The sequence below is a fragment of the Chaetura pelagica genome, unplaced genomic scaffold, assembly GCF_000747805.2.
Source record: "Chaetura pelagica isolate M959 unplaced genomic scaffold, ChaPel_1.0 scaffold302, whole genome shotgun sequence".
Classification (NCBI taxonomy): domain Eukaryota; kingdom Metazoa; phylum Chordata; class Aves; order Apodiformes; family Apodidae; genus Chaetura; species Chaetura pelagica.
The window spans coordinates 1,499,762-1,513,371 of NW_009952561.1; the positions used below are offsets into that span (position 1 = coordinate 1,499,762).

The following is a 13,610-nucleotide window of genomic DNA, read 5'->3' on the forward strand; positions in this document are numbered from 1 at the left end:
AAGAGTGAAACAGAAGTAAGAGAGCACATGGTGCAGCTGGCAAACTTCCTCGACAGTGTAAGTTAGAGCCCTGCAATTCTGTTGACTTCTGTAAACTCACACCTTGGAATCTGTCCTGTTACCACTTGGGTGAGAATGAAGTGAAGGTTTTTATCAACCAGGAGCTGAGCCTGGTCCCTCAGCTGTGATGCTGAAGACTGATAGAACTCAGTCATGCCTGAGTGCAGTGCTGGGGGATTGAGTTTTGGGGAATGCATTGCTGGGACAACTTCTCCACCTCTAAATCCCTCTGCAGTCATCATACTTGAGAATTAATTTAGGAAAATTCTTCCAACCTATGAGTGCTACAGTGTGTGACAGGACAGATTGTTGCAATTCTTGTGTATGTGTAAAGGTTAGACAAAAAACATTTCTCTCAACTCGACTATTTCAGATGATGCTGTTTTTCAGGACTGACACTCTTTATTTTAAAATTTCTCCTTTGGACTTTCTTACAGTATGGCCAGTGTGGCATTTAAGCATTGATCCTTAGCTAATGAAAGTCTAAATCACAGGGAAACTGCATTCTGGTGACTTGAACTGTGTACTAGTTTTTAAAAAAAGCCAACAAACCCAAACAGAAAGAACAGATTCTGGCAGTGAGCTACATAACACCAGACCACTTGTTCTTATCTGAAGGTCTTCAGAGATATTTCTTCTTCTTTTTTCCTCCCTAGATGTACATCATGTTGAACATTCGCATTGTGCTGGTTGGTCTAGAGATCTGGAAGTATGAAAACATAATCAGCACAGATGGAGGTGCTGGGGATGTGCTGGCAAATTTTGTACAGTGGCGGGAGAAGAACCTTGTGTTGCGCCGGAGACACGACAGTGCCCAGTTTGTTCTGTGAGTTGTGGTTTCTTCCTGTGGACTCCTAAGAAGCTTATTCTATTCCTGTCTGCTCAGCTCTACTGTGGCATCAAAGGTAGCTGCTGCGTTTCAGCCCACAATCCAGGGCAATCTGTTCTGGTTTATGTACTTGAGAAAACATTCCAAGTTGACCTAAGCACTTCTAGGATGATTTCTCTGGTCCTTCAATTCAGGTGTATTGCTAAATAACACTATTATTTTCTTGTCCTGCATGTCCTGCAATGTTACATGTTGTCTTGTATAAAGTTTCTGTTCAGATAATCCTTTGTCAAGTCATATGCTGGTTAGATGTGTAATCTAGGGCTTTTTCCACTTGAAAATGAGCTTAAACCTAGAGCAGAGAGTTGGATTTTAGTGGAGAAAAAGTTGTTTGTGCAGTTGGTGTCCAGCAGCTAGCTGTGGGGTTGACATGTGACACTAATCTGCCTGTCCCTGCTGGCACAGAGATCCCTGAGCTGCCTCTGCCCTCCTCCGGGTGCAATTCTTGCTCCCAGAGGCAGTGCAGCCCTGGGGGAGCCTCTGCCTGAAGCTGGGAAGAGGCAGAGCTGAGGGCACAGCCCAGCCACCCTTGTCCAAAGCAGAATCCCCCTTCCCAGGGGGACTGGGACCCCTTTTGCTCCAAGAACAGCACCATGCAGGTGATGAGGGTGAAATGGCTGAAAAATATTGTACACGAAGTAGAATGTGGTGCATTGGGCTGTTGCACTTAAGCTTTAAGAACAGTGTAGAAGCAAAGTAAGAGTGATGAGAAGGAAGTTGACAAGGCAAGGAATCTGTGGAGTTTGGCAGCAGCAGAAAGGCCGCAAACAGGCAACTGAAACAAGGGATTTTAAGGGTGCAGCTTTTAGCTCCTCATACTTAGAGGGAAGATGTGGAAGAGGCTGACTTTCTCTGCAAAATCTTGCCTTAATTTAAAAGAATAATAGAACCATGGACAGAAGGTAAAGCTGACCCGGTACATCCACGCCCACACTCAGCAGCAGCACTCCCAGCACTGCTCCTTCCATGGCACTGAAAAGCTGGAAGAGCAGGATTTTGGGCCTCACACACAGAGGTGCTGCACAGAGGGGCTGTGCCGTTGTGCAGTGGGGTGATTGCCTCTCCTTTTTCTCCCCATGCTTGCAGAAAGAAAGGCTTTGGTGGCACAGCTGGCATGGCCTATGTGGGAACAGTGTGTTCCAAGAGCCACGCGGGAGGCATCAACGTGGTAAGAATCTAGTGATACTGGGAATTGGAGCAAGGTGAGAGTTTTGCACTCCAGAAGTCTTCCTGGAAGTGCAGAATCTTTAATAACAAAGCTGAAGTGGCTTAGTGGGGGCTTTTATGTGGTCCCCAACAATTCTTGTCTATTCCATGGTATCTGGTTCACAACTTTTCTGTAGTCTTCTGCATCCTCTGCTCAGCTTTCCCTCCCCTCAGTGTGCAGTGCTCATGAAGATGGGATGGGATTTCTCTGCTGACATTGTAGACATCCCTGTCTTAGAAGTATGTGGGAACTGGGGGTGTTTTCCAGTCCCTCCTCTGGTGTTTGCTTGCCCTGCAGGACCATGGACTCCTCCAGCAGTGCCAGTTCACTGCCCTCTTGTGTGAAGCTGCAGGGTGTTAATGAACCAAGTGGCTGACCTCAGATAACTGACAATCCCAGCAATCTTGTGTTCTTGGACTAGTGAGAGAAGGACTGGAACTGGAGTTTGCATGTTTCAGGAGATTTGGACTGGTGTGGAGAACCCTGTTTTTTGTGCTAATTGGGTTGGGAAGCAGGCACAGTGGGTCTGAGAATCCTGTTAATGCAGAGACAGGATGACAGAAATGTCTTCTTGCCATGTAAGTAAACACTGACTTTCTCAATATCAGCTGATTTCTTCTGTTTTGTTCCTGTGCAGTTTGGAAGAATCAGCATTCAGATGTTTGCCTCAATTATGGCTCATGAGCTGGGACACAACCTGGGGATGAACCATGATGATGAACGTGTCTGTCACTGTGGAGCAGCCAGCTGCATCATGAGCTCTGGAGCATCGTAAGTCACTGACCAAAAGGGAAGCCTTTTCTGAGGGTCAAAACTCCCACCCCTGCACTTGGTTTTTACAAGTTGTTTCACCTTCAGAGAACCCACACAAAAAGTCGTGTCGTGCCTGCAGCTCCTGGGGAAAGCAAATGTGACCCTTGTTCTACAGAGGGAAGGAATGGTGGTGGGTTGGCTTGGTGTAAAGATACACTCGTGTTCTTTGTTGCAGGGGATCAAGGAACTTCAGCAGTTGCAGTGCAGAGGACTTTGAGAAGCTAACTCTTAACAAAGGTGGGAGCTGCCTGCTCAACGTTCCCAAGCCTGACGAAACCTACAGTGTCCCCTACTGCGGGAACAAGCTGGTGGATGCTGGGGAGGAGTGTGACTGTGGCTCACCAAAGGTTGGTAGCTGGTGTGTTTTCCAGGTGCTGCTGGGGCAGCCTTGTGTGCCCCTCACTGGAGGGGGCTGGGGTGGGGAGGTTGCTGTTTCTGGACATTGACAGCACTTGTGCTTCCAGGAATGTGAAAGTGATCCTTGCTGTGAGCCGGGTACTTGCAGGCTCCGGTCCAGTGCCGAGTGTGCTTATGGTGACTGCTGTAAAAACTGCCAGGTAAGAGGCTTAAACCTGTAATGTGGAAGTGGTGGTGGTGGCTGAGCAGAACGTTGGTGTAGCCAGTGCAGCTGTGAGAGGGAGCTGTCCGGCCTGTACAGAGCACCCACCCAGGGCTCTAGGTCATCACCCTTTTTGGGGGCAGACTGTGGGCTGGGCACAGTGTACCTTTCTGCTTGAGGTTCCTATTTCCTGACACTGTTTCCTCCTCCCCTCTCTCTTCAGCTCCTTCCTAAAGGAACCGAGTGTCGGGCAAGCACCAACGAGTGTGACCTCCCCGAGTACTGCAACGGCACCTCCCAGTTCTGCCAGCCAGACTTCACCGTGCAGAACGGCCACCCCTGCCACCACCAGGAGGCCTACTGCTACAACGGGGTCTGCCAGCACTACGACGCCCAGTGCCAGGATATCTTTGGCTCAAGTAAGGAGGAGCACAGAGGGACAGTTTTTCTCGGAGACGTAGCTAATGGGATACACTAAGTTTAAATAAAATGTATTTACTTGTTTTCCTGTAACAAAGAACAGCTGGCTTTGGCAAAGGCTTTGAAATAGTGGTATTTATGGCTCAGCCTTCACACGTTCTTCCTTTGTTACTCATAATGCTGTGCTGGAGGTTCAAGTAATAACCATCTCTATTACAATGGGGCAACTGATGCAGAGGGCTCTCAAGAAGCTGTAAAGAAATATCAAATGGCATAACTGACTCTGATAACTGAATACTTCTCTTTTTTTTGAACTTGGAAGCTTGTAGTGCTGACATTTTTACCTCTTCACTGTTTTGATCAAGTTCTTAATCTCTGTGCTGCATGGAAAGTGGTTGGTGCATCAGGATATTTGTAAAGGAGCCGTGAGGATGTGAGATGTTCCTGTCCCTGTTTAACTTGGTTCCTGTCTTGGGGGGTGGGCTCTTGTTTGCAGAAGCCAAAGCAGCCCCCAACATTTGTTTTACTGAAGTGAATTCCAAGGGTGACAGATTTGGCAACTGTGGTTTCCATGGCCATGACTACAAGAAATGTTCCAGCTGGTGAGTTGAGCCCAGTGTATCGAGGAGTTCCTGAGTGTCTCACTGAAGATCTTTACTCGGGTGCTGCAGTATTATCCTGGGGGGGCTGAGCAGGTGCACTGGGGACAGACACGTTATCCCATCCCCTGGCCTCGCTGACGAGCGCGACGTTCCAAAACCACAGCCGAGTGGCTTAGAAAAAACATGTTCTGCCCTCCTTTCTGAAGCTGTTATTAGCACACAGCTCTAAGTTTTGTGGGTTTTTGTTTTAGTTTCTGTGGCTTTAACTCTTGCACGGAACAGTTGAGATGTGTCAGTGCTCAGGCAGTTCTCCCAGAGCTGGGGGGGAGCTTGGGGCTTGTGCTGCCGTGTCCCGTGTGCTTGGTGATCCATGGCCTTGGGATCCGTGTCACACCTTCAGGGCTGGGGCCATGGCAAGAAGAGTGTGCTCCACATCTCCCATCGTGGGTTGTTCTTGTCCTAAAGTGTCCACACACAGGAAAACGAATGCCAAATCATCATGTTTTCTTTAATGTAAAGATCCCAGCAGCTTATAGGGAGACGGGATAAATCCGTACTCGTGCAGCACTGACCCGAGGCCCAGCTGGGTGCTGTTTGGCAGGCTGCCTCAATTTTATTTTCAAGTTGTGTCTTCCAGTAGAAAGGAAAGATGATAACAAATGTGTGATAGTCTCTTTCTCAGAATAAATGCAAGTGTCACTACAATATCCGTATGTTGATGCTGCAGGAATGCCATGTGTGGGAAGCTGCAATGTGAAAATGTGAAAACTATGCCTGTGTTTGGAATCAAGCCTGCTATTATCCAGACTCCCATTGGAAACACCACGTGCTGGGGTGTGGATTTCCAGCTAGGCTCTGACGTCCCAGACCCTGGAATGGTGAATGAAGGCACCAAATGTGGTAATGGAAAGGTAATTAACAATTAACAAAGTGATTTCTTAAAGTAATAATTTGGGGGCTTCATGTGAGTAAAATTTTCAGCTGCCCTGTTTCATGAACATTTGTGGCCATTAATTTTTTAGTTGTAGTTAGTGCAAAACTGAGTGAGTCCATTGGTTTCCAGCACTGCCCAGTACTGCAGAGCACATTGACAAGAAGTGTCATGAGCTTCTCATTAAAAGTGAAGCAAAAGAAATTAAGTTTGTTGAGAGACAGAACCTCTGCCCTGTCAAGGAGCAGGAAGAGCTTGGTGCACACTAGTGCCTCGTTAAGACAACTTACAGTTAGATTCCAACCAAAGTGAAAAGCCTGGAAGCTTAATCCCCAGCAGAGGAATGTGCATTGCACATGTCCTCCCTGTGCAGGATTTAGTTGTTATTCCTTTACATTCAGAGTGGAGACAAAAGGGTCCCAGTGGCAGCTCCGGCCTCACACTGAGGAGCCTTGTGTAGCGCTGGGGTTTCTCACGCCAGAGCTGACTCTGGCTTTGTGGTCAGTGAGCCCAGAGGGGCTGTGAGCCCCGTGCTGGGGCAGGCAGCTGGGGCAGGACGGGGTGGCACTGAAATGCCATCTGTCCTCATCCCTGTGCTCTCTCTGTCTCCAGATCTGCCGGCACTTCCAATGCGTGAGCGCCTCTGTCCTCAACTATGACTGCGATGTGGAGCAGCAGTGCCACGGGCACGGGGTGAGGGGCAGGAGCCTCCACCACACCTGGACCTTTGGTTCAACTGGCAGTGGCTCTGCCACAGGTCCTCTGACATCTCTGTCACCAGAACACTCAGTTTTTAGAGCCAATTACTGTGCAAATATGTAAACAGACTTTTAAAATCCTAAGTCCCAGTTTGAGCCTGGTGTTGTACTTAATCAAGAGTGTCCACATACAGCCTGGTTTGCACCTAGGAAGGCTTTTGCCCTTCCCTGTTCAAGGCTGTAATTAACGTGAACTAAAGTAATCATGATGCTAGATGCAGTGAGTAAAAAAAATCCTGTAGGGCTCTTGAGGATGGGTTTCCCTATAAAAAGTTGCTTTTTGATGCCGTTAATGAGAAAAGTGCCCTTAGCAGCAAAAATTGGACTGAAGTTATGCAGCTTGAGCAAGTTTTAAAATGGAGGATAGTAACTTAATTTTTTCTCTCCATAAAACTCTCCATAAAATGTCTCAGGACAAGAGAGCCTATAAAAGCATATAAAAAAAATTCTTTTGACAAAAGCTCTCAAAATTACGCTTCTTTGCCAGGCAAGAATTCCCACTTCCAGTGTTACTAATGTCATTTGAAACTGCATCTCACAAAAAAATAATAAATAAAAGCAACAGCAGCAGCCATGCTCTTTGAGGCTTTGGGACAGCCAGTGTTTGGAAGCTCATCCTGAACAAGGCTGTGCTTGCTCAGTCATGTGAGATCTTGAGACAGCCAGCCAAGACTACGTGGCATTGAGGGGGCAGTTGTTGGTTGAAGTTCTCCAGGCTGAGTGACAGGGAAGGGACAGGAGGGGTGGTCATGGCTGCTGCCTTGAAGCATCATTTCTGATCAGACCTTGTGTGGTGCTGTTCAAACCCAGGTGTGCAACAACAACAGGAACTGTCACTGTGAGGATGGCTGGGCCCCCCCGCACTGTGACACCAGGGGCTATGGTGGCAGCGTGGACAGTGGCCCTCCCTACAAAGGCAAGTGACTGTGGGGGCTCCAGGGCTGGGGTCTGGCTCGTTGGGGGGTGCAGGGGGCCTGGGGCTCTGGAGCAGCTGGTCCCTGGGGGCTGAAGAGCTGGTGGGTGGCTCTGCACCTACTTTCATTTGCAGACAGCTCTGGTTGAGGTTTTGGGCTCAAGATGCTGCACTTCTCTCTTTTGGGTTGGTTTTGGGGCTGGTTTAAGTGCCTTTAGGTGATTTCTGCCACCTTGGACCAAGATCCTCTTGGACTTCTCTGTATCCAAGGTGGGAACTGAAGCTTGTTCCATTCCTAGATCCAAACAAAACATGAATTTTGGCTGAGGCTGTGGGTTAAAATCCATGGGTATGAATCTGCCCTGCTCTGGTATCTGCAGGTAGCTGCATGTTTTCTCACTGAAGATGAAATAGGAAGCTAAATCCAAGCTGTATTTAGAAAAGACTTGTGTGATACCCTTGTGGAGTATATGAAGATGGGATTGATGTAGTCTCTTCTATGAGCTGCAAGAATGATCTCAAAGACCATTTTTCATAAGATGGGGGGGGGGTTGGGGAAAAGTAGACACTGCCTATGCAGTAACAGGCTGGAGAGTCACATTGGAGCATGGACAGATGCCTCAAATCATCAGACAAAAAAAGGGAAAGCTTGGCTTTTTTACAGGCTGCAGTGGAGAAGCTGCACATAAAAATGTAGATTGTTAACCTGAGTTATTTGCCTGCAGCAAACAATGGTAGGACAAGAGGAAGATTTAGGATCAGACCAAAGGGCAGAAGCTGTTTTCCTCTCTTTCAGCTGAGCTCATAAGATCTTCACAGTAATGCAGTGGAAGAAAAATTAGTTATTGACCTAGTAATTCAATATCTGTTATAGCCCAGAGTATCATGGCATGTAGAAGCCTTTCATCTTTGACCAGACAATCCCTGTGAAAAGATAATCAGAAAATAATGTATTTGGGCATACATCTTGCAGTCTTACTAGATTCTTTAGTTTGTTCTTCTATTTAAAATAGGCAGTAGTTGTGGAACCAGTCCTACCAAATGTTTGCTACTACAGCGAGGCAAGTGGTGGTAAGGCCATGTCATAACTCTTTTCTTCTCTGCCCCCGAAGACAACTCACTGAGGAATGGGCTGCTGGTGTTTTTCTTCCTGATCCTCTCACTCCTCATAGCTGCTGGTCTGGCATTTGCAAAAAGAGACAGGCTGAGGAGATGCTTTAGGAGATTAGTGTCACGTTGCCATTCGTAAGTACCTTCTCCTTCCACCTTCTCCTCTGCCACTTTTTAAGTGGTTCAGGGACGTTTGTTTGCACAAGCCAGTGCCAAAGTGCAGAGGCATTTTCCAGTGCCACGATGTGAGGCAAAGGCCCCTGCATCAATGACACATGTAGCTTGTCCCACGCAATGACAGAAATGATAAATTCATCTTAAATTGAGGGAGCAGAGAACTTTGTTTCTACCATTATGTTTGTCGTTGTCCATTGTTGATGGGTTTCGTATTTTTGGGTCCCATCTTTGGTACAAAGTGGCAAAATGAAGCTGTCACAGTTGAAACAGAAAAATGGTTTTGTTGTTTTTTGGATATGTGACAACTACTGTCTTCCTGATGTTTTAATTGTGCTGAGATGGCATAAATCCATCTAACAGGGTTGGGATGCTGGGGTTCATAGCCTGCCCAGCCATCCTGTCAAGGATCTGTGCTCACACAGCCCCTGTCACTTGCCTCCCAGGTCTCTTCGGTCGCCACCTCCTCGATCAGAACCTGAGCAGAGGGACTATCAGCACAGAGGCTTTTCCCATGGCATGCCTTATCCTCCAAGAGCTGTTCCCATGGTAGGAATGAGCTACTTTTCATTACTTGCTATCTCTTATTCTGAAGTAACAGACGAAGGCCAGTTTTAAAGCTTCAATGTTACATTATTTTTTCATTTCTCTTTGCTGAGAGGCAAAAAATAATACATTTCTAAGGTGTGTGGGGGCAACTCCTCACTTTCCCACTGTGTAAGGTTTTTTTACAAGCTGTGCTTGGCTTGGCAAGCAATTTGCTTGCTTTGCTCCCCCCTTTCCCTTAGGCTGGACCCCCCTGCCCCACGCAAGGAGGGCAGCAATTCTTGCCAGCTCCCCAGCCCCACTCCTTGACAGCCCAGTCTGAGTGCAGGAACTAGCCAAGGCACACTTGCTGAACACATCAGACACTGATTAGCTTTGCTGTGTTTTCCAAAAGACAGGCCCTTTCAGACTGCTGCTACCTCTTTCTACTGAGTTTCTCAGAAGGAAAGAGCAGCTCTGACCTTTCCAAGTTTGTTTGCAAGTGGTCTTAAATGTCACTTAACTAATGAAGCAAGTATTTTAATTCCCCACGTGCAAATTTGTGAAGCTTCTTGTTATGTTTGCTTTGCAGGACATGGAGCCCCATACCTACCCCGTTCCATCTTACCCAGTTAATCAGCATCCCCAGCAGACTTACCACCAGCCCTACTACCCATCACCACAGTACCAGGCACAGCAGCCACAGAAGCTGCCGACAAGGTGGGTTTAGTTATTGCAAACACCTCTTGGCAGTTGTGCTGGTGTGTCTGGGTTGTCATTGCCCTCAGCTCTGAGAGCAGTGAGGTGTTTCATCACGTGCTGTGTGCAAGCAGGGCTGACCTGTGGTGGAGAGAAGTTTCTCCTTCGTTTCACCCCATGGAACTGAAGTGCTATTACCCATCACATTCATTTCACATGCTGCCAGGGCTGGGTGTTGATTAACAGGCTTCAGAAAGGGGCCTGATTACCCCTGTGTACAGGTGAATAAAAGGCCTCTCAAAATAAGTAGTTTAAACAGAAGTTACTCAAAACTCTTGTCGTTTTGGTGACTTGTGAACGTTATTGCCAAGTGCAGGATCATTTCTCATTAACTTTGAATAGAAACTTTTCCTTTGTTTTTTATTTTACTTTTTAATTGTATTTCTGTGCCATCAAACAGGCGTGTCCAGAAAGCACCAGGTGCCAAGAGGGAACACTTGGAAGTAGCTTGTGTTGGTGGGAAACTCAGGGGGGTCTTTACACCATTTGGGGAAAAACAGTGTGTTAAAGAGGGGTTCCCAGAGGATTTCAGGCAGTGGAAGGCAGGGTCTAAGCATGGCCTGTTTGACACAAGGCCTCAGCTGGAGGACGAGGTGGTGAGGGGCAGTGTGGCTGCCTGGGGGTCCCGCTGTGGCCACGGGGCTGGTGCCAGGGGGAGGGATGTGTGTTGGACATGGTCACCTGAGCTGACAACAGCTTCTCTGTCCCCTCACAGGCCACCACCTCCGCTGCAGAAGTGTGTGCCTCAGAGACCTCCTTCAGCACAGCAAAAAAGTTTACCTCAGGGACAGTATTTTCCTTCTCGACCGGCACCTTTGCCTCCCAAATAGCTTTTGGCTTCTTTGGGGCCTTCCCGTGGGCTGACCTGTCCACTGAGGCAGAGCTGAGGCTGCAGTTGTCCTCCTTGCATTGAGCAGCCTGTGGTAATCCCAGGAATCCTTCCTTCTGCAGCCTGGGATAAGGCAAATGAGATAGTGAAACGAGGAATGTAAAACTTTAAACTAAATACCTCTACCAGAGCTACAGGAGCTGGAAACATCTGTTCTTAGAGCTGTCTGAGGATTGTGGCTTTGTGACCTGCAGCCTGGCGTGGAGCAGCCTGCAGTGACATCCTCTTGAGAGCACAACTTGGGAGTTGCTTTTGGTTTCCCCATTCCTGCCATGAGCCCTGACAAGGAAATTGTCTGATTTGTTGCCGTCTTCCTAAGCGTACAGTAAGATCTGAAGTGACCCAAACTGCTTCCAAAACAAGGAAATCTGGCCAAATAACTTCAAATTATTCTGCATGGACTGGAAAGAGTTTACCATTTCCAAATTAATGGCACAAGTGGAATAAGGTATCAGTGTACTTTTTCGGAGGAAGATAAATACATTGTAAACATGTTTATGCATGTATATATGTTTATTGATGTGTAATAATGCACTTGAATTCTTACTTCCATGCTGACTGACACTAAGCTGTGCTACATGAGCACTGATTTTAATGGTTTTAAATTAGTAATTGTGAGTTGCTAAATGAGAATCCTGTACTAATTTCCACTAATAATATCATGACTAGGCAATGAAACTAAAGGTACGAAGACGTGGCCATATTTTGGTTTTTAAAAAATGGGTTGCTCTTGGGTTTTAATTTGGGCCTAAGGGCTGAGCAGCAGTCCCTGCAGGACACTGAGGAGCAAGAAGTGTCTCTGGTGAGACCAGCTGAGCTTCGCTGAGCACTTTAAACAGGAACCTGGTGACTAATGTGACCCTTGTGCCTGATCCCCGAGCCTTTTTAGTGTCAGTCAGGATGGGCCTGGGCCCTTTCCTGCACCACTGACTAAACTAGACCTTACACCTCTTTCTGAAAAGGAGTGTTTAGCACTTGGTGTGCTGGTCAGGGAGGTCTGTCACCGTGGCACTGCTGGGCCCTGGGTGGAAACAGGACCCTAGTGGTCACAGAAAGAAATCTGTTACACAGACTTGCTAAAAGTGAAGTAAGTACTGAATAGTAAGTGCTTGGCTTTTTTACTTTGTGCTCACCACTGAGTACAAACTCGATCTGTAAAATCCCCCATCATATTGCAAAACCCCCCAACCTTTTCCTCTGTAAATACATATATAAATATATATATATAGTGTTTGCATTTGCAGTAATAAATACTTGAACTCCTGTGGTTTCCCATAAACTTAGACTAAGCTGTATAACATTATTAAAATATGTAAAATGTCCTAGAATATCACTAGATATATTTGTAGGGGTCTTATCTTTATTCTAAGATTACAGCTTCCTCATTTTTGTTGTGTTCTGCTCAGCTGGGGCTGGCTGCCTGTCTGTCTGTCTGTCTGTCTGCAGCTGGGCCAGGCAGATGTGCTGGGAGCTGCTCCCCACGGCTGGAGCCGGGCTGGAAACATCCTGGAGTGGGATGTACTGAGCTGTATGTGTGAACTCAAACTGTGCTGAAAATGGTGCCTTTTACTCGATGCCGCGTTCTGGTCCCTGCAGCGCCCGGGGCTGCGGGGGTGGGGACATCACTGGTGCTGTGGGGATGTCACTGTTGCTGTGGGACTGTCACTGGTGGTGTGGGAACGCCAGTGGTGGTGTGGGGATGTCACTGGTTGTGTGGGGACATCACTGGTGCTGTGGCTCCTTCTGGAGTGAATGTTTCTTGCGTGGTTGTTGGTGTGTGGGGGGCGAGTGACCTCTCTGAGCCCCATTTCTGTTCCTGATGCACCCCTTTGTTCAACTAGAGGTTGCTCTCCTGCTCCCATCATAGTGTGTTCATATTCCTGGGCCCTGATGCATCCCAGTGCACAAAATGTAAGCGCAGGGACCTAGGTACTTGAAAATGAAGTGTGGGTGAATGATAGCAGGGTAGAAAGTAGAGTTGGTGGGACATTCCAGGTAGAGGCATCATCTGTCCACGTGGTTATAAAGGTGTCTGTCCCAGGCATCTGCAATTCTGACTGTGGCTGAGGGGCACAACCGTGGTGATACTAACCTGTGACTGTAACCAAAACAAATTCTGATTTTAGGTTCCCAGATGGTACTGCAGGTCACAGTTCCCCAGAAGTTGCTCTCAAAAGGAGCTGGAGAGACGGTAACTTAAGTGATCAAATTACATCGTGTCTGTGTGTGTGTGTGTGTTCATACGTGCATGGGAACATGATGTCCAACTGCCAAGCTGTGGCTGGGAGAACTAGAACTGTCCCTCACAGTTCTAGGAAGCAAAGTTCTGCCCATGCAGATGCTGGGGGTGCCGTGCTCTGCTGAGCTCTGCTCCTGGCCCTCGGTGTTTGCAGTTGCCCTCAGAGGACGCTTTTCCAAAGTCTGTTCCTGATTCTCCCTTTCTCACACACAAGGACACGGTGTCCTACGGCCTCAGGATCGAGGGGAAGCCGTACACCATCCACCTGCAGCAGCAGTAAGTTGGCCCCGCTGTTGCCTCCTCTGACCACTGCCCTGTTCCCAGCACGGCCCTTGGTGCTGCCCCTGCTTCCCGCGGGCTCTTTCCAGCCTCTGCAGCTGCTGGGATCGTGTCCTGCTGCAGGCACATCCCACAGCCCACACTGATGTGTATGTGCCCGAGTGCTGCGGGGTGGCAGAGGCTGGAGGGGGGTTTGAGGGAGGCTCATGCCCATGAGCCCTGGTGACAGCAGGTTCTGGATCCACCAGAAGCTCTGGCATCACCACTGGGGCAGCACAGGCTGCAGGAATAAGCTCGAGAACCTGGGTGAGAGAGATGATTGTAAGTGCTTCACTTTACATCTTTCTTTTGCAGTGTCTTTTTATCTGATGATTTCAGGATTTACGTGGCTAATGAAAAGGAACCTTTGCGCTCCAATTCAGCCCGTGTGAAGGTAACCCTGGATGGTTTGGGCTTTGTGCCGTGAGAGCTGCAGGTAGAGCT

General features: G+C 47.9%; 2 protein-coding genes across 2 annotated transcripts in view; both read left to right on the forward strand.

The window, feature by feature from the left end:
• The window catches only part of ADAM9 (ADAM metallopeptidase domain 9), a 23,724-nt gene extending 13,174 nt beyond the window's left edge, over positions 1-10,550 (forward strand). The window contains exons 9-23 of the mRNA XM_009993265.1: positions 1-57; positions 717-886; positions 2,036-2,117; positions 2,794-2,927; positions 3,145-3,316; positions 3,434-3,526; positions 3,752-3,947; positions 4,445-4,550; positions 5,278-5,461; positions 6,094-6,174; positions 7,050-7,155; positions 8,265-8,397; positions 8,883-8,985; positions 9,554-9,681; positions 10,436-10,550. The exon at positions 1-57 is cut by the window's left edge and continues 1 nt beyond it. Of these exons, the coding sequence (XP_009991567.1) occupies positions 1-57; positions 717-886; positions 2,036-2,117; positions 2,794-2,927; positions 3,145-3,316; positions 3,434-3,526; positions 3,752-3,947; positions 4,445-4,550; positions 5,278-5,461; positions 6,094-6,174; positions 7,050-7,155; positions 8,265-8,397; positions 8,883-8,985; positions 9,554-9,681; positions 10,436-10,550 (1,860 nt within the window). The remainder of the gene's footprint in view (positions 58-716; positions 887-2,035; positions 2,118-2,793; positions 2,928-3,144; positions 3,317-3,433; positions 3,527-3,751; positions 3,948-4,444; positions 4,551-5,277; positions 5,462-6,093; positions 6,175-7,049; positions 7,156-8,264; positions 8,398-8,882; positions 8,986-9,553; positions 9,682-10,435) is intronic.
• Positions 10,551-12,743: 2,193 nt separating this feature from the next.
• LOC104384881 (disintegrin and metalloproteinase domain-containing protein 2-like) overlaps positions 12,744-13,610 on the forward strand; it is a 16,651-nt gene continuing 15,784 nt past the window's right edge. Inside the window, exons 1-3 of the mRNA XM_009993266.1 lie at positions 12,744-12,800; positions 13,063-13,124; positions 13,482-13,556. Coding sequence (XP_009991568.1) covers positions 12,744-12,800; positions 13,063-13,124; positions 13,482-13,556 — 194 coding nt within the window. The remainder of the gene's footprint in view (positions 12,801-13,062; positions 13,125-13,481; positions 13,557-13,610) is intronic.